Here is a 20,764-nt window from a genome sequence, read left to right as displayed (position 1 = left end):
GAAATTCCCTTTCTTGCACAAGTCAGCTTCAAGCTACTTGGAAGGACAATCCTCCTTCTAGGAAAATATTCATCTCACCACATAAAAAATTACAATCCATACCATATTAGTATGAATGGAATGTTATAGTTCCTAAAAAAAGAATAATTATAAAAACTTGCTATAGTATAGGAACGAGTTTGATGTTATAGTAAGCAAAGCATATGTATAAATGAAAATACGTTACAGGGATTGAATTCTAGATGCTTTTCTTCTTTACTGATTTTCCTTAATGTTATTTTTACACTGTTTTAACAACAAATAACAATGCACTGTCACTTACTTTTTTAAACTTAGGTAATTTATTATAAAGTAGATCATTTCCCTCTCCAGTTTTAGTAGGAGATATCCTATCATCTAAAACCTAATTAATTGACCAATTAAGCTTTTGGTAGCACTTTGTCTAGGTAAAAGTATTGGCAATCAGAATACTGTATTTCAGAGTATTTTGATTGATGTTGTTAGAATTTGCTCCTTAAGGAGCTTAGAAAGAGGTAATGTGTAAGGAAAACAAATGACATATGTCTAAATGTCTTTAGGCTACCATAGCATTACTGTCCCATAGAAATTTTGGATAATTGCTTTTAACAGTTTATTTGCCAGGGGTGACCACATCACCAAAATAATACAGTCAAATATGAAAAGAATGACAAACAGAAAAAAATACATTTCCTTCTTTTATTTACAATCAGACAACCAAACAAAATGACGTAATTTTATTGATCCCAGAACTGTTAATCTAAATTATCAAATAGAACACAGATATTTTCATATGAACACTCCAGAAAATACCTAGATGTGTACATTCCTTAGGTCATATACACTCTAAATGGCAAAGTGGAACCCAGTACTTCCATGTATTTATATATAACCTGGCCACTTTATGATTATAAGTGGCCTCATAGATGCTTAATTTCATAAGCTGATATAGTTAATATCACTAGACTTATATTTGAAGATTTGAATAACTGTATAACCCTGACTGCTTTTTGTGAGACTATACTGACCTGATAATGGAGGGATCATCAAGTGTATCTTGGATTATGTTGAGATGCCCCAGAACTTTCCTCAGGGCTGCCTTTATCTCCTTATTCCGGAGGCTATAGATGAGGGGGTTGAAGAGTGGGGTTACCATAGCATAGAACAAAGTTGCGACTTTCTGTATACCAGCAGAATGTCTGAGTCTAGGGCTCACATACATGACCATCAAGGAGCCATAGAAGAGTGATACCACAGCCAAATGAGACCCACAGGTAGAGAAGGCCTTATGTCTCCCAGTGGCAGAAGGCATACGCAACACAGCTAATAAGACAAGCGTATAGGATCCAAGGATGAAGAGGAAGTTACCAAAGATAACTAACGAGCTTAGAGTGTAGCAAAGCTGTTGGGTTGTTGGGGCAGAGGCACATGCCAATGCAAACAGTGGCCCTGGGTCACACACAACATGGTCAATAATGTTCGGACCACAGAAGGGCATCTGAGAGATGAATACAATGGGGATCACGAACCACAGAAATCCACAAACCCAGCAGATAATGACCAGTTTGGTACAGAAATGCCCAGTCATGATATTAGGGTAGTGCAAGGGACGGCAGATAGCAAGGTACCGATCAAAGGCCATGACGGCCAAGAGGAAACATTCAGATGTTCCCAAAGAGAAAAAGAAATAAAATTGGAGGAAACATCCAGCAAATGAGATGGTCTTTTTATCTGAGAGGAAGTTGACCAACATCTTGGGAACTGTAGAAGAGACATACCAGATCTCTAGAAAGGAGAAATTCCCCAGGAATCTGTACATGGGGATGTGGAGTCTCCATTCACACCACAGAGCACAGACAATGGCCCCGTTCCCTGTTACAGTCAAAGCATACATTGTAGTAAAGAGTGAAAATAGGAGGATCTGAATTTTCCACTCACAGGAAAAACCTAAGAGTATAAATTCTCTTACAGAAGCAAAGCTGGAATATGGCTCAGAGACATTCATTGAGTCACTAACCTGCAAGATCAAGAGACATATTGTTATCAGTTAGGACTGGTTTCAAATGTGCTCCTTTTTCAAGGTAAAGAGAAGACAATGAACATGGGGTCATCAGGAAGAGAATGTAGTCTACTTGTTCTTGGCTATATACTCTGAGTTTTGGGCATAGTAGGTAGCTGGCTGCACAGAAACAAACTTTTGCCTGCTTCTGAATCTCTCCCTCATTATGCCACCATGATAGAACTAGGCAAAATTAAACTCACTTTGTAAAGTTTGTTATTTTTGGGTGGGGAATGATCTATGATAGTTTCTGAGTAGCATATAACACAGAGTTAACACTTAGTTTCTTATCCTAAACCCATTTTATAGTGCAAGAGACTCAGTAAAGAAGGTTTTAATTTTACCATTAACATCTCAATTAAATATATTACTTAACATATCATTTAAATATGAAAAGAAATGGACATATTGTATAGCAATTTGGCAGTAAGTTTAAAGCCAATATCCCTGTATTTTGGTTGTTACTGCTGTTAACTTAAGCATTGTAAAAATGTAATTCTATAATTTTACTTACCAACACTGACTTTTAATATTGCAGTTCTTCAGTGTCTTCTGTAGGAAGCAGTGGCTTTAAGTTTTCACTTAATCTTTCACCTGTAAAAGTTTGCAAAATAACAGCTAGGTATGGGACTTTTTTTGAAGTCTTTTTCTTTCCATAAAATTTGGGATTGATTTTTCTTATATGCTTGTTTAAATTAAAAATTTGTACCAGATGGGGTGCCTGGGTGGCTCAGTTGGTTAAGCGACTGACTGTGGCTCAGGTCATGATCTCACAGTTTGTGAGTTCGAGCCCCGCGTCAGGCTCTGTGCTGACAGCTCAGATCCTGTAGCCTGCTTCAGATTCTGTGTCTCCCTCTCTCTCTACCCCTCCCCTGCTCATGCTCTGTGTCTCTCCATCTCTCAATAATAAATAAATATTAAGAAAACTTTAAAAAATTGCACCAGAAAAGAGAAGTCAAATACTTTTTCTTTAAGTACACTTACTTTATCCTACATTCTCATGGAAAAGGTGTCAGGGATCTGAGTTTCCTGAGCATGTGTGCGTGTGTGTGTGTGTGTGTGTGTGTGTGTGTGTGTGTGTTATGTGGCAATATGCAGGGATGTGAGTTCTGAAAGTTGTAAAGGCTTACATTTGGGTCACAAACACAAAATTTTCAAAAACAAATTTGCTTCTAAACTATTGCCCATACCAGTGCTCTGAGAAGTCTTTTATAATGATTTGGTGGAAGCTGTCTTTGTGCTTTTAGTAGCATGTACCTATTTTTTAAACATTCCCAAAAAGGAATATTAATATTAAAATTAAGAAATTCTGGAATGAAAGAGAATTGACATGGAGGTGTCATGACTTTCTGCAGTGCTCAAAAGGTAAAAATACCACAGTTTGGACATCTACCAAATCTCTAGGGTACCTGGGTGATGAACCATATACTTCTTTGTCCAGCTGGATAAAGAGTTTTATTGCTTCACAAAAATTAAGAATGTACTTTCTTTATCACACGTTCTCCTGGGACTTGGCCTCTATGGCATTAGGAAAGTTCTTCTCTAAGCTTATGGATACTTAAAAAGTTAATGATTGCATGTTCTCTGAGGAGTCAGTAAAGAGTGACAACTTCTCTGAGGCACTATTATTTACAAATAGTTTGCCTACCTGGAATATGGATTCTAAAAAGTTTTTAGAAGACAAAATTTGAGGAACAATAAAGCAAAATGTGTCATCAGAAGTTTTTTTTTTAATTTTTTTAATGTTTATTATGAGAGAGAGAGGGAAACAGAGCATGAGTGGGGGAGGGACAGAGAGAGACGGAGACACAGAATCCAAAGTACGCTTCAGGCTCTGAGCTGTCAGTACAGAGCCCGATGCGGGGCTCGAACTCACAAACTGCGAAGTCATGACCTGACCTGAAGTTGTACACTTAACCGACTGAGTCACCCAGGTGCCCTTACCAAAAGTTTTGATATGAGTTTCAGGAACACTTCTAATGTCTGTGCACATGTTGGAAGATACAGAAATGAAGTACAGTGAGCTTGATGAGGAAAATGTCGAGGTATAGAACACTGTAGGACATTGACAATAAAATTTGTAGAAGTTAGAAGTAGGTTTTAAAAGGACAGCTTGTCAGAATTCTTTAGGTAGGAGAGAAAAGAACAAGAAGTGTCAGTTTTTTAAGTTAACTGACTGCAATACTACAGAGGAACATGTGGCTTCCCAATTAATATGAGAGGAGTATTTGATGTCATTGATTGGTGTCCCCTTTTAACCTTATGGCATATGAAATTTATGTAGTATGACTAAAACCCCGAGGTGGGAATGATGCTCATACCACATAGTGTAAACTGATAGAGAACATCATGATTGTATTCCATAGGAACGCGGGTCTGTGGACCACAGAATGAGGAATATCTAAAAACAAACTCCTCACATGGAAAGACTAAGGAGGAAAAATGGTATTTAGACCTTTATTACCTCTTAGTTATACTACTTCAGGACTTAGAAACTCCTAAAACATAGCCTTGATCTTATTACTTGCCTGATAAAAAACATCAATGGTTTTATTCAGAAATTCTCAAGTTATCCATTAATTGGTATCAATTTTCTTATCTTTCCTTACTCCCTTTTATACATAGATTGGACAGCATTTTATTCTCTAGATAGCTTTGAATTTCCCATATTCATTTCTTTGTGGTCTCTCTGTTTAGAATCTTCATTACTTCCATATACAACTGCAAAACCCCCATCTATCCTTCAAGGTCTATTTCAAATGACATTTTTCCGTAATGCTTTTCCTTATTCCCCTAACCAAAGCAGCTTTTACATCTCTGAATTTTTATTTAACCATCTTTGTATCTTTCCTAAAACATTTTTCACAAGCTGCTGTATGTTATCGTTATTTGTGTACTTATCTTTTCTCTCCTCCCACATTGTTAAGTCTTTTAAAGTTGAGAACAAACATCAATCAACTTAGAATTAATCAAGGTGAAAAAATATATGCATCTACTGGTCCTCATTAAATATTTGTCATATAAATGACATTTTAAAAATTATATGAGTTTTATTATTTGTAAAAACAACACCTGGCATACCAGAGTTAATAAAGACAACTCCAAGGTGCATGACTGCATTATCCTGTATTTACAGATGTGAAAGAAATTTGGAGGAAGGGAGAAATCTATATAGGTTAAAATTCCCTATGACAGACATCTTAGCTCATTGAAGAGGGCTTGAGGTATGACGTAGAATAATGCTACTCAAAGTATGGTCAGTGCACCAATGCAGTCCTCAAATTGTTACCAGTCCATGGCAAATACAGAAATCAAGAGTAAGCATTTAAACACACACACACACACACACACACACACACACACACATATTATTAACAATAGACTAATTATGGAAAGAACCCAAATGTCCTTTACTGATGAATGGATAAAGAAGATGTGATATACATACACAAGAACTATTACTCAACCATAAACAAGAATGAAATCTTGCCATTTTCAATAACATGGATGGAGCTAGAGAGTATTATGGAAGGGAAATATGTCAGTCAGAGAAAGACAAATAGCATATGATTTCACTCATATGTGGAATTTAAGAAACAAATCAAACTAACATGGGGAGAAAAAAGAGAGGCAAACCAAGAAACAGACTCTTAACTATAGAGAATAAACGTATGGTTACCAGAGGGGAGGTGGGTGGGGAATGGGCTACATAGATGATGGGGATTAAGGAGGTCACTGGTGATGAGCACTGGGTATTGGATGGAAGTGTTGAATCACCATATGGTACACCTGAAACTAATATCACACTGTATGTTAACTAACTGTAATGTCAATAAAATGCTGAGAAAGAAAACACTATGAAATAAAAACATTTATGGGAAACAAGTTTTATGTGTGTTTAATAATACAGAATGGGCTATATATATGTTTTTATATTTCAGTTTCTACTTATTTTTACTTTACAAAATTGTCAACTAATGAATTGGAAAAAAAAAGCTAGGCTTCACTTAAGGTAGTTTCACAAGCACTGAATTAGAGGACAAATGAATTTACTTTTATTTTTTATTTTTTAATACTTTTTTCAAAATTTTTAATTATTTTCATTTTGAGTATAGTTGACATAATGTTACATTAATTTCAGGTGTGCAAATTAGTGATTGGACAAGTTTACACATTATACTGTGTTCTGCACACTTATAGCTATAATCTGTCCTGTTACATTGCTACTACAGTATCACTGAATGTATTCCTTATGCTCTGCTTTTTATTCCTGAGTTGTTAAATCCGTAGGTGGAGACCTATATCTCCCCCTCCCCTTGATCAATTTTGCCCAGCTCCCCACCCCCCTTCCTTTCTGGCAACCACTAGTTCTCTGTATTTATAGGTCTGATTCTGCTTTTTCTTTGTTTTTTTTTGTTTGTTTGTTTTTTAAGATTCTGTTTATGAGTAGAATCATATGATATTTGTCTTTCCTGGTCTGACTTATTTCACTCAGCATTATACTCTCTCGGTCCACCAATGTTGTCTCAAATGGCATAATCTATTGCATCCTTTTTTATGGCTATATAATATTCCTGTGTGTGTGTGTGTGTGTGTGTGTGTGTGTGTGTGTGTGTACGCACCACATTTTCCTTATCCATCCATCTATTGATGAACACTTAGGTTGCTTTCTTAGGTTGTCTTGACTATTGTAAATAATGGTGCAATAAGCATAGGAGGCACATATATCTTTCTGACTTAGTGTTTTTGTTTTCCCTGGGTAAATACCCAATAGTGGAATTATTAGATCATATGGTATTTCTACTTTTAACTTTTTGAGGAAACTCCATACTGTTTTCCACAGTGGCTATACCAATTTACATTAATAACCAATGGTGCATGAGGGTTCCTTTTCTCCTCATCCTTGCCACCACTTACTATTTCTTGTCCTTTTTATTTTAGTCATCCTAACAGATGTGAAGTGACATCTCATGATGGTTTTGATTTGCATTTTTCTGATGATTAGTGATGTTTAGCATCTCTTCATGTGTCTGCTGGCCAACTGTCTTCTTTGGAAAAATGTCTGTTCAGATCCTTTGCCCACTTTTAAATTTGATTATTTAATTTATTTATTTATTAATTTAATTTAATTTAATTAATTAATTTATTTGATGTTGAGTTGTGTAAGTTCTTTATAGATGTTGGATATTACCCCCTTATTGGATATATCATTTACAAATATCTTCTTCCATTTAGAAAGCTGTCTTTTTATTTTGTTGATGGTTTCCTTCTCTGTACAAAAGGTTTTTATTTTGACATTGTTCCAGTAATTTATTTTTGCTGTTGTTTCTCTTGCCTCAGGAAAACTATCTAGGAAAATGTTGCTATGGCCAATGTCAGAGAAATTACTGCCTATAATCCCTTCTAGGAGTTTTATGGTTTCAGGTCTCATGTTTAACTCTTTAGTTCATTTTGAGTTTACTTTTGTATATGGTGTAAGAAAGTGTTCCAGTGTCATTCTTTTGCATGTAGCTGTCCAGTTTTCCCAGAACCATTTATTGAAAAGACTGTCTTTTCCCCATGGTGCATTCTTACCTTCTTTGTCATGGATTAATTGGCCATATAAGTATGAGCTCATATCTGGGTTCTATCATGTTCTATTTTTTTTACTTTTCTATTTTATTTATTTTTTAAAGTTTTTTTTTATTTTTTATTTTTTTATTTATTTATTTTTTTTATGAAATTTATTGACAAATTGGTTTCCATACAACACCCAGTTTTTTTTTATTTTTGAGAGAGAGAGGGAGGGAGAGAGCAAGCGAGTGAGAGAGAGAGATGAGTTAGTGCATGTGGGAGAGGCAGAAAGAGAGGAAAAGAGAGAGAATCCCAAGCAGGTTCCATACTGTCAGCACGGAGCCAATTTCGGGGCTCAGACTCACAAATTGTGAGATCATGACCTGAGCTGAGATCAAGAGTTGGGTGCTAACCTGACTGAACTGCCCAGGTGCCCCTCTATCCTATTCTATAGATCTATGTGTGTATTTTGTGCCAGTACCATATTGTTGATAACTAGTATATCTTGAAATCTGGATTTGTGACACCTCCAGCTTCATTCTTTCTCAAGATTGCTTTGGTTATTTAGGGTCTTCTGTGTTTGCATATGAATTTTAGTGTTCTAGTTTGGTGAAATATACTGTTGGTGTCTTAATAGGTATTGCTTTGATTTTGTAGATTATTTTGGGTAGTATGGCCATTTTGATAATGTTAATTCTTTCAATCCTGAAGCTTGGGATATTTTTCCATTTGTTTGTGTCATATTGAATTCCTTCATCAGTGTTTTATAGTTTTCAGAGTACAGGTTAAGTATTCACCTCTTGGTTAAGTTTATTCTTAGGTATTTTATTCTTTTGTTTTTAATTTCTTTTCTTTTTCTTTCAAGTTTTTATTTAAATTCTATATTTCAGGTGTAGAATTTAGTGATTCATGAGTTACACAAAACATCCAGTGCTCATCACAACAAGTGCCCTCACCTTTAGTAACCCTCAGTTTTTTCTCTAGACTTAAGGTTTCCTTCCTCATCTGTTTTTTGGAATAGTTTGAGGAGAATAGGTATTAGTTCTTCTTTAAAGTCTGGTAGAATTCACTTGTGAATGCATCTGGTCCTAGACTTTTATGTTTTGTTTGTTTTTTTGATTACCAATTCAATTTTGTTACTTATAATTGATCTGTTTAGATTTTCTATTTTTTCCTGGGTCAGTTTTGGGAGGTTATACATTTCTAGAAATTTATCCATTTCTTCTAGATTGACCAGTTTGTTGGCATATAATTTTTCATAGTATTCTCACAATCCTCTGTATTTCTGAGGTGTCAGTTGTCATTTATCTCTTAATATTGATTTTATTTATTTAGGTCTTTGCTCTTTCTTTTCTTGATGAGCCTGGCTAAGGGTTTTTAGTTTAGTTTAGTTTTTTTTTTTTTCCAGAAAACCAGCTATTGGTTTTGTTGATTTTTTTCTGTTGTTTTTTTAAGTCTTTACATCATTAATTTCTGCTCTGATCTTTAGTATTTCCTTTCTTCTATTCATGTTTGAATTTGTTTTTTCTTTTTTTTTCTAGTTCCTTTAGGTGTAAGGTTAAACTGTTTAAATTTTTTCTTGTTTCTTGAGGTAAGCCTGTTTGCTTTATATTTCCCTCGCAGAACCTCTTTTTGCTGTGTCTCAATGATTATTTGGACTGTTGTATTTTCATTTTCATTTGTCTCCATGTATTTTTCGATTTCTTCTTTGCTTCATTGATCCATTGGTTGTTTAGTATCATTTAGTCTCCATGTGTTCGTGTTTTTCTTAGTTTTTTTTTTCTTTTGTGATTTATTTCTTGTTTCATAGCATTTTGCTCAGAAATCATGCATGGTATGATCTCAATCTTCTTAAATTTATTGAGGCTTATTTTATGACCTAATATGTGATCTAATCTGGAGGATTTTCCATGTGCACTTGAAAAGAACATACATTCTGTTCTTTTGGGATCGAATATTTTACATGTATATGTTCTGTTCATCTGGTGCATGTGTTATTCAAAGACATTATTTCCTTATTAATTTTGTGTCTGAATGATCTATTCATTGATGTAAATGGAATGTTAAAGTCTCTTACTTTTATTTTATAACCATCAATTTCTCTCTTTATGTCTCTTAATATCTGCTTTACTTTTATTTTATAACCATCAATTTCTCTCTTTATGTCTCTTAATATCTGCTTTATGCATTTAGATATTACAGTGTTGGGTGCACAGATATTTAAAATTGTTATCCTCTTGCTAGGTTGATCCCTTTATCATTTAATGCCCTTCTTTGTCTCTTGTTACACTCTTTGTTTTAAAGTCTATTTTGTCTGGTCTAAGTATTACTACCCCAGCTTTTGTTTCCACTTCTATTTGCATGGTGAATGTCTTATCATCACTTCACTTTCAGTCTGTTTGCATCCCTAGGGCTGAGATGAATCTTTTGTAGGCAGTATATGGATGGGTCTTATTTTTTTTTTTATCCATATCATGACTCTATGTCTTTTGATTGGAGAATTTAAGATTCTCCATTTAGATTTAAAGTCTTTATTGATGGGCATGTACTTATTATCATTTAATCTAAAATTTGTTTCCTAATTGTTTTTGTAGTTATTTTTTGTTCTTTTCTTCTTCTTCTCTTGCCCTCTTTCTTTGTAATGGATGAGTATCATAGTGTTTAGTTTGGCTTTCTTTCTCTTTATTTTTGTGTGTCTGTCATAGGTTTTGGGTTTGTAGTTATCATGAGGTTCAAAGAGAACAGTAGAACTCACCTGAATGAGGAGGGCATTCTAGGTAGGAGAAACTGTGTATAGAGAACCTTGATGGAAAGGGTGGTTTAGCTGTGATGTGAATTTTTGGGATACTAGGAGGGGGAAGGGAGAGGATGGGAGTGGGTAAGGAAGAAAGCCTTACAGTAAGGAAGCTACTTTGGATGAACCAGAGAATGAAAAAGAAATAGGCAGATTAGAGACCCATCAAGTCAACAAATTGCTTCTCTCAAGTAATGTCAATCTAAAAATTTTTTGTTTTCATGATCCATCCCCTCAGACCTTGTGTCCTCCATCTATTACAAGTTCCTAAAACAACAAATAGCTAGAGGACTAGTTTAAATATTAATAATGTCACTACCCACATCTACTGCAATTAGTTTCTTTTCTTCATTCTCTAATATGCTTTGCCTTAAGTCTGCCCAAACTCATAGGATCTCTTTCCCTTATTGTTGTCTCAGTATTTGTTTTACAGTATTATCAGTGAGAAGACTTATGCTCAAAGCAGGAAAAACAAATAATGGTGATTTAGATTAATTTGATGTTAATTGTCCATTTTAGTAAATGAAGTGATTGTGTTGAGATGAGTTTATTTTCATTTATTTTTAAAAATTTTTAACTTTTTTTATTTAAGAGAGAGAGAGAGTACATGAGCATGGGAGAGAGGCAGAGGGAGAGAGAGAATCTTAAACAGGCTCCATGCACAGCACAGGGCCTGACATGGGCCTTTATGCCATAACCCTGGGATCATGACCTAAGCCGAAAGCAAGAGTCTGATGCTCAAATGACTGAACCACCCAGGTACCCCTCAGATGAGTTTATTTTTAGCCTTGACCTGTTAATATATTTTATAAGCATATATATTGTATTGTCCCCCCAGGTCCCCCAAAATTTTTAAAGACCTCTTAAATATTTTTATTGAGACATAAGTAACATATAACATGTTAGTTTCACATGTAGAAAATAGTGATTCAATATTTGTATATATCACAACATGATTTCCACAATAAGTCTAGTTAACACCCATAACCATCACCACACAAAATTACAAGGATTTTTTTTTCTTGGGCAGAAATCAAATAACTTTCTCATCACTGGATGGGAATTCAATACGTTAGAGAACCAGTTGTTGGGGTGGAGCATTAGATGTATAGCTGAATGGGCTTATATAGAAGTTTCTTTCCAACCTTAAGAATCTGTGACTGAATGATATGTAAACCTCATTATTTGGTAAAGATAGTTCAACAATGATAATGCATCATTTGACAAATGCTATCCTGAGTGTGGCCATAATACCTACAAGGAAGAGAATTAAAAACTGTAGAGAGTTTTGCAATTCTCAACATATTTTATGATAGCACAAAGTTGCCAATGTGGGGTGGTTTTGTCATTGTATGACACCAGAAAAACCAGGCTGTATGTGAGGGGTTTATGCTTGGAAAGGTCATGCTACTAAAAAGCTATCTAGTTCCTGAAGTGTCTTAGTCTGTTTCCTGCTGTAACAAAATTACTATAGACTGGCTGGCATATCAATAACAGAAATCTATTTCTCACAAATCCAGAAACTGGAAAGTCCAAGGTGCCAGCAAATTCAGAGTCTGGTGAGGACATGCTTCTTATTCACAGATGGTTGTCACTGTGAATACTCACACAGTGGAAGAGCCAAGGATCTCTCGGGGGTCATTTTTATAAGAACACTAATCCCATTCATGATGGCTCCACTCTTGTGACCTCCCAATACTGTACCATCACACTGAGGATTAGCATTTCAATGTATTATTTTGGGGCAACACAAATATTCAGTCCATAGCATGAAGGTTGTAAGGCTTTCAGGGCAAAGGAATACACATATCCCCTGCACAAAAATGATCTTTTCCAGATTTAGCAGTGGAAACAACTCTGATTCACAAATAATAGATATTGAGTTTTTGTTTTGGTATGTAAGAGCATTTATACAGGTCATGATATGATTAGATAGAACTCTGGCTTGAGAGTCAGGAAAAAGTTTAGTTATGTAGCAACAAAATTATCATAGAGTAAATGGTATCTGTATAGTGGAGAAGACTATTTTTAGAAACTGCCTAACTTGAAGGCAAATTCTTTTTCTGCTAAAAGCCAGAGAGATCCCTGAGAATATGTGGAGAGAGAGTGAGAGAGAGGAAATGGAAGAGAGGAAAGGGAAGAGAGATTGAGACCACTCTCATAGGTAACTGCAGTCTAAAATTTTTCTAAAACTTTATGGAGAACACATTCTTTGAGTCCTGTCTTTTGCATGGATTTTAGCAGTAATTTAACAACAGCAAATAGAGTGGTAGAACTGTAGTTGCTTAGGATTCTGTAGAAAGAATTTAAAATTGGAGTATTGTAAATAGAATGATTAGGTTTTCTCTTCAATTAGTGCATTGACTTTGTATTAAAGAAGAGCCACAGGGATTTTAGCTGATTTGGAATGTGGACAGTGTGGGCTACAGCAGAGGGTCATTATTCTCTGATGAGAATAATGGAAGAAGAGGATTTGAATAGGAGCAGGAAACAGTTTTTTTCTTATTAATGTAATTTATTGTCAAATTGGCTTACATACAACACCCAGTACTCATCCCAACAAGTGCCATCCTCAATGCCCATCACCCATTTTCCCTGCCCCCCCAAACCTTCCACCCCCCTAAATGCTCAGATTGTTCTCTGTATTTAAGTCTCTTATCGTTTGTATCCCTTTCTGTTTGTAACTTTTTTTTCCCTTCCCTTTCCTTGTGGTCCTCTGTTAAGTTTCTCAAATTCCACATATGAGTGAAAATGTATGATATCTGTCTTTTTCTAACTTATTTCTCTTAGCATAATACACTCCATTTCCATCCACATTGTTGCAAATGGCAAGATTTCATTCCTTTTCATTGCCAAGAAATATTCCATTGTATATGTATACCACATCTTCTTTATCCATTCATCAGTTGATGGACATTTAGGCTCTTTCCATAATTTGGCTATTGTTGAAAGTGCTGCTATAAACATTGGGGTACATGTGCCCCTATGAATAAGTACTCCTTTATCCTTTAGATAAATTCCTAGTGGTGCTATTGCTGGGTTGTAGGGTAATTGTATTTTTAATTTTTTGAGGAACCTCCACACTGTTTTTCCGAGTGGCTGCACTAGTTTGCATTCCCAGTAGTGCAAGAGGGTTCCCCCTTTTCCACATCCTTGCCAACATCTATGGTTTCCTGAGTTGTTAATTTTAGCCACTCTGACCAGTGTGAGGTGTTATCTCAATGTGGTTTTGATTTGTAAAATTGCTTTTCTTAACTGGGTTGTGTGAACATGACTCATCTATAGAGATTTTGTTACAAAATTGACATGTTAAGACACATCATTCGTCTTCTGAATTAGAATCTCCAGGGACAGGGTTCAGGCAAATATAATTTGTAGAAAGGTCCTATTGATTTTGATAGATACTCCTAGTTGAGAAAGAATGATATATAGCAATATTTGAAGTAAAGAGGTTAACTAGGAATTTGAAGAAGACAGAGAGCATATTATCTATGAAAGTCCAACCTATAAAAATAAGAAATGTATATGATCTTCAATATAATGTATTCATTAAACTATAAGTATTACACAATAAACTATTGAAAGTAGAAATCTGATATCAAGTTCTAGTTCCTTCTCATGAAATAAGTGCCTATGATAATAACATAATAATCTGTTTCATTCTGGGGTACATTTGTTTATAAGTGTTTTTACAATGTGTTGACTATACTGGTAATTTTCTGCATGTCTTATGTTCTTTTACATGAGGGCTTTTTTTTTTAATATGGGTGATTCAGCATTTGCATGTGCATTTGCTCATAACCTATGTTAAGATAGTCTTTGTCAGTTGTATTGCTGAGAAAGTCTGCTTTTCCTTTAAGACACTAATATTTCTGCTTTGTGACTCAGGAATGCCTATATTATTGGTATATTCTATACTCTATCACACTCTGATCTGAGTATGCATTGTTTTGACTAGTTAACTCTGTTCTAATGCCTATGTTTTCAGCTACATTCTAGTAATTGGGAATTTTCTTTTGGATGGAAAATTAACTTCCAAATGAGAGCCTGTACTGAGAATAAATTATCTGCAGACAGAAGAACAAAATATCATAATGATGGAGGTAGTTTAGTATTCACTTTTGCTAGGTTCTCTGACAAGTACATGAATTCACTTTATCCTTACCACAGCACTATAAAGAAAGTTCTCTTATTGTTACCTCTTTAAATATGAAATAATGGAGTCATGCAGATGGGAGGGGCCAGGATTTGAATTCAAACAGCCTGGTTCTTAGCAGTACCACATTTTGCCTGTTAACTACAAAATTATTTGTAATTGTCTGTTGAGCAAATCAATTAAGTAGCCTCTGTACTGAATGTTTTTGAGCTTCCTGACCCACCTCTGATTTTGGCTGCATAGAGTCCCTTGGGAGCTCAGAATCAGCCTGATGGCATCCCTTCCCCCTCAGTCCACACCCATGTGTTGTTCTGCTTTTTTCCCAGGGCATTTTCTGAAGTCACAGTCGCTGGCTTAGCATACCAGCCAATACATTTTGGAAACATAAGGAGTAAAGGTGCAACCATAGTTATTTGATAAACGTTTTAGCCTCATGCCATTCAGATAGACAATTCTCAGAGGTGCTAGGGGAATCAATCCCTCAGTGATTACTGTAGCTTCTTCTTAGTCCTCATTCCTGTTTCCTGAATCTACTTCCCAATAAACTACCTGCACCCAAGGCCTTGCCTCAGTTTTTCTTTTGGGCCAACCCCAAAAAGCCATTCTACTTTAATTGTGTTGGAAACAAATAATTGGTAAACTACCTGTTAACAAAAGGGTTTATTATCTGACAGTTAAGTTCACTCACTCTCACAGTAGAGAGATCAGTATTTCAAATGACTCATTTAATGCCCTAACTAGAAGTATATATACTTAAGCAATGTTAATATTAAGATCAGAATAGGTGAAAGGCAAGCTTTATATTTGAAGTGGGAGAAGAGTGATTGTGTGAAATGAGGCCGTATGAAGCTCCAGCAACCTGTGTGTTCTCAGGCACAGCAAATTTAGGAAAATGTACATATGTAAGTGGACGATCCATAAATTGACCTATCTATGCTTATGTACCTCTTGGAAAGTCTTCATGTATTCCCATGGGTATACAAAAGCCAGTTTGAGGATTAATTCTTTAGAATACTGTGTGTGCATGTACACCAAAACTAAACCAAACCAAAGAAAAACTTAATCACAGGGTATTTTGGATGTAAATGAAAGAAATCTACTCTATGTCCCAAGAAAAGTCGAGGAGATCTGTTGTAAAAGGGCTTTGCCGATAGTAATAGGAGGTGACTTACATGCGGAGTCTCTGATTTCTTTTGATTTTGTTAAAGAACATGAAAACACAGAATTCGTAAATATTCATATTCATTTAACATTTATTGCATGCTTTCTATGTGCAAGAGATGTCTCATTATCTCATTAGAACCACACACTAATTGTTCTCTTGTGTAGAAATTACCATTCCAATTTTAGTTGAAATTAAGTGACTTGCCAAATTCACATAGTTGACTGATGGAAGAATGAGTTCCTATCCAGACCTTCTGATTTAAAGTCCCATATCCTTTCAAAGACATCACAATGTAATTGATGTTGATCATCTGCTAGATGGCTAGAAGTTGAACAGAAACATAAGGCTTTCCCTATTCCCACCACAGACACAAATGTCTCGTATTGCTTTGACTGAAGTTTTCCTTAACACTAATTTCTACCACCACAAAACCCAGGCAAAATTAAATGTTTCTTTCTTTGTGTTTCTGGGACAAATCGTATGTATATTGATAAGAACATTTATTGCATTTTATGGCGATTATCTTCTTACTTGTCTGTCTCCCCTACCAGATTGTTATTTGATGGAAGAGACTCGGTCTGAATTATCTTCCTAATTATCTTTATAATCCAGTGCCAAGCAAAGTGTCTAATATGGAGGAAGCTTTCAGTGACTATATGTCCAATGAATGACTGCTCAAGTGAATGAAAGTAAAAGGGTGGCCATTTCACCCATATCATACTAAACTAGATTATTTCACACTTCTGCTGGGTCTGCTGTCAAAGACTTTTAAAGACATTTTAAACTTTTCCAGAACTTTCCAGAGAGCATTTTTCATTTCCTTATTCCTAAGACTGTAAATCAAAGGGTTGAAGAGTGGAGTCACCATTGCATAGAACAAGGTCATGATCTTTGGCATCAGGGTAGAATGGCTGGATCCAGGGCTCACATGCATCACCATAATCGTCCCGTAGAATAACAGCACCACGGACAAATGGGATCCACATGTTGAAAAGGCCTTATGCCGACTGGATGCTGAGGGCAACTGAAGCACAGCAAGTAGAACCAGGGCATAGGAGATGAGGATGAAGAAAAAGCTAAGGAGGATGATGAGGGAGCTTAGGGTATAGCTGATGAGCTTGGACACGGGGGCAGGAGCACATGAAAGGGTCAGCAGTGGGCCTGAGTCACATACAAAGTGGTCAATTGCATTAGGACCACAGAAAGGCAGTTGGGAGATGAGAATAACAGGTACCAGATACCAGAGAAAGCCACATACCCAACAGGAAATTGCTAGGTTGAAAGACTGTTGTCTGGTCATAACTGTGGCATAATGCAGAGGATGACAGATGGCAAAATAGCGATCAAAGGCCATTGCTGAGAGAAAGAAGCACTCAGTGGAGCCCATGGAAAAGAAAAAATATAATTGAAGGAAGCATCCAGTGAAAGAGATGGTCTTGGTCTCTGAGAGGAAGTCTATCAGTGTGTTTGGAACAGTGGAGTTGACATACCAGATCTCCAGGAATGCAAAATTCCCAAGCAGGATGTACATGGGGATGTGGAGATGTTGATCCCAAAAAACAGCACAGATAATGGCTCCATTTCCCATGAGAGTCAGGAGGTAGATGATGGAGAAGAACATAAACAGGATGGCCTGAATCTCCCTGCTGCAGGGAAAACCCAGAAGGATGAATTCTCTCACTGACTCAGAAGAGGATCCTGATCCAGAGATGTTCATTTAGGATGTAATCTCTGCAGCAATGAGACATCACCATGAGACCAAATCCTAACAACTGAGCATAACATACAATGTCCTTCATGATCTGATCTTTATCTACTTATTTAACCTCATCTCTTTCCCTGTGCACCTTTGAGCTCAATGTCCAGTAAGAATAGTTGCATTTCCACCAAATGACATGCTGTTCTCCCTACCTAAGGTGTCTGTTGCTCCTTCCTTCTTTCTTTCTATCTTTTTGCTTTTCTATCTCTTCAGTGTATAAGCTTTATGAGACAGAAGTTATGTTTTTCATTTCTATATTATCAATGCCTAGTGCAGTGCAGCCTCTATAGCCATGCCCACATATTTGCTGAATCAACATTAAACAAATGACTCATTTTTTTAAGCTAGAATGAATGAGAAGTAACATTCTAAAATCTCTGGTAGTTTTCTGCACTAAATAATTTACACCTTATACTTTGTATCATGGATATTTCTTTACATGTTTTAGCTTACCTACTAGACTATCAACGTCTGAGAATAGAGACCAACTGTTAATCATCTTTGATTCTTTTTCTGTATCTAATACATTATGTTTTAGGCCATATGTACTATGTAATTGTTAAATGAGTAAATCATTATACCTTCAGTTGAATCTTAATTCAGATTTCTATCTAGAAGCCCTTAATCATTTCATGTATGTAGGGAAAGAACCATTCCATTAGACCTTGAAGCTGGGAGGGAAGTTGTAGGGACAGATGAGAGTAAGGGCATACTACAAAGAGGAGGTAGTAGACCAATATGGTATGTGATTCGAGTAACCAAATGTACCTGTTTATCTGGAACTGTCCCAATTTTAGCATTGACGGACTTGTGATTCAGGAAACCCATTAGGCCCAGGGAAGCAGGATGGATGGTTAGTCATCCTATTTGAGATCCTGAAGTGGACCCAGACTACACTAAAAATGTATATGCACTGGTTCCTTTGGGTCCTATTGAAGCCTATTCCTTTCAGTTGTCCACAGAGAAAAGGGAAAGGTTGTAAATATGACCTATGAAAGTACTGAGAAGATACCTGGGAACCATAACAAGGAGCTGCCCAAATTGCTTTCCTAGGACTTCTTGATGTCTGTGCCATCTGAATACTCTAGTTATCAAATACAGCTACATGACCAAGGTCCTAGGGTGGGTAGATGTAGCCCTGATACATTTCTTTCCCTCAAGACTAAATTACTCAGTAAAGCAGCACTATGGACCCAGAAGATTTTCTTTGAGAAACTCTGCTTTTCTCTGCTCTTGTGGCCCACTTCAGACAGTTGCTACTTCAATTCATATTTCTGTAAAAGTTTTATTAGAAGAAAAGTACTCCATGAAGCCCAAGAAGAAATATAACTGGAGGAAGCATCCAGTGAGACAGATTGATTTAGTATTTAAGAAGAAATAGGAGTTTGTGTTCTGATCTAGATTGAGTTGATTATTTCCCCAAACATTTAATGTCTGGTTTCTGTGGCCAACCTAATGAAGAAAATGTATAGCAACTCAGGGAAGAGGAAAGACCTGAAATAGTTTGATTTGGTTTCTTCACTTAAGGTAAAGAAATACTTTGCTCTTCCCAAGGAGTCTTCTGGGGTTGGTATTAAGTATGTTTATGTCTGACATATCCTGCAGGACTTTTAATTTCTCCATGCCATTATCTTGGTTTGGCCAGGTTTTCTGCCTGGGTCTGCTTCTCTCAGCTTGCAGTGATATATCATACAATCTATTTTTACCAGATAAAACCATTACTGTGATTTTCCCAGCTGTGGCTACTCATGAGTTAAATATGTATGTGTGTGTTTACATATATATACACACGACATGAAGAGCCAACATTAGTTTTAAATGCATTTATGAAACATCTCAAAACTGATTTGCTTTTCCTAATTTCATAACCTGCTAAGACTTCCTAGTGAATGATATTTGTATTGTGACTTTGTCTTCAGTGCTATGTCTCTTTGGAACCCTGGAGTGATGTGTACATATAGCTCCTAAAATGGAATCAGGGAAACAATGCTTTCAGTCCTGTTTAACATTATCTTCTATGAGTTCTTGTCATAACTGACTCTTGTTTTCAAAAGAACCTATCTTGGAGTTGTGAAAAAGCTAGAAAAATTAATGTTTTAGAAAGCTGATTCATCTGTACTTACCTCAGTTAGTGGCAAACACCACGACTTTGCCAGGAATTAAAGCTATTTGGATTTTGTCCTTCAGATCTTTCATCAAAGATACTAAGAACAATAACAAAAATTAGGATTATTTCTCTAGGGGAAAAAAAAAGGTAGGAGCATGATGCAATTTCTGCATACTGGTAGCTATGTCCTTTCTTCTCAGTCTCAATTTTAGTCTCAAAAGTGTGGATTCCAAGACCTTCACTGAAAAACAAACTCTCTTTTGTTCAATTAACTGTGCAGTGGTTGCCAGAGTCTCATCAGGGGAGATGCCTGGAAGATGATGTGGGAAAGATATTGGAAATTGTTTCCAGTTTTTAATTTTGACGAAAGGATTCAAGTAACACCTACATAAAACATTTAATATAGAAATGGAGTTCTGGAGAGGACCCTATTCTCTATATATTCCTAGTCTGTATTTCCAGAGATTGGCCCCTTGTGTATTTTAAAAAGTGACTTCTCACCTCAGTAGTCCTTTGGTAGTCCTTTGGGTAGGCTAGTCTCTCAGGCCAGCATCTGCCTTTACTTCTGTGATTAGGTGTCTTTGGTAGAAGAACTAGGAAAAATAAATAGTTGTGTAAGATGAATATGTGGCTGTGTCTCCTGAACTCAAAGCTAATTATGAATTGTCCTTTATTTTGTGAAACCAAGGGTTCCTCTAGGGAAAGGAGGCAGCCCTATTGTCAATCCCCAGAGAGATGTAGAAAAAAAATTTCTGGCTTATGAGGAAAAAAAAATGGACAGCTTAAAGACTGAAATATTTGTTTCTAGTGCAGGAAGTAAATCCATTATGGTACATTTTACATTTTTGGTTTTCTTCAGAATTAATGTCTTATTGTATTAGCTTTGTAGTGTCATAGCATGATGAGCTCTCTCAAGATTCTCTTAACATTCTTCTAAGCTTTTGTTTTTTTAAGTCTATTTATTTTGAGAGAGAGGGATAGAGAGAAAGAGAGTGCATGAGCAGGAGAGGGCTAGAGAGAGAGGAGAGAGAATCTGTCAGTGCAGAGCCTGGCATAGGTCTCGATCCCAGGAACCTGAGATCATGACCTGAGCAGAAATCAAGACTTGGATGCTCAAGTGACTGAGCCATCCAGGTATCCCTCTTAAAAGCTT

At 36.1% G+C, this 20,764-nt stretch overlaps 2 protein-coding genes across 2 annotated transcripts; both read right to left on the bottom strand.

Annotated features, from left to right (window-relative positions):
- Positions 1-1,036: 1,036 nt before the first annotated feature.
- LOC125168084 (olfactory receptor 11H12-like) lies at positions 1,037-2,050 on the bottom strand. The gene has a single exon (XM_047863037.1). The coding sequence runs from the start codon at positions 2,021-2,023 to the stop codon at positions 1,037-1,039; it is 987 nt and encodes a 328-aa protein (XP_047718993.1). The 5' UTR covers positions 2,024-2,050.
- A 14,425-nt stretch (positions 2,051-16,475) lies between these two features.
- LOC125168083 (olfactory receptor 11G2-like) lies at positions 16,476-17,462 on the bottom strand. Its single transcript, XM_047863036.1, has one exon. It carries the CDS (start codon positions 17,460-17,462, stop codon positions 16,476-16,478), a length of 987 nt encoding a protein of 328 aa, XP_047718992.1.
- Between the last annotated feature and the right edge of the window lie 3,302 nt (positions 17,463-20,764).

This window comes from Prionailurus viverrinus, chromosome B3 (genome assembly GCF_022837055.1).
Source record: "Prionailurus viverrinus isolate Anna chromosome B3, UM_Priviv_1.0, whole genome shotgun sequence".
NCBI lineage: Eukaryota > Metazoa > Chordata > Mammalia > Carnivora > Felidae > Prionailurus > Prionailurus viverrinus.
Note: the sequence above shows the minus strand (reverse complement) of the source record. Positions and strands in the feature narration are given on the sequence as shown.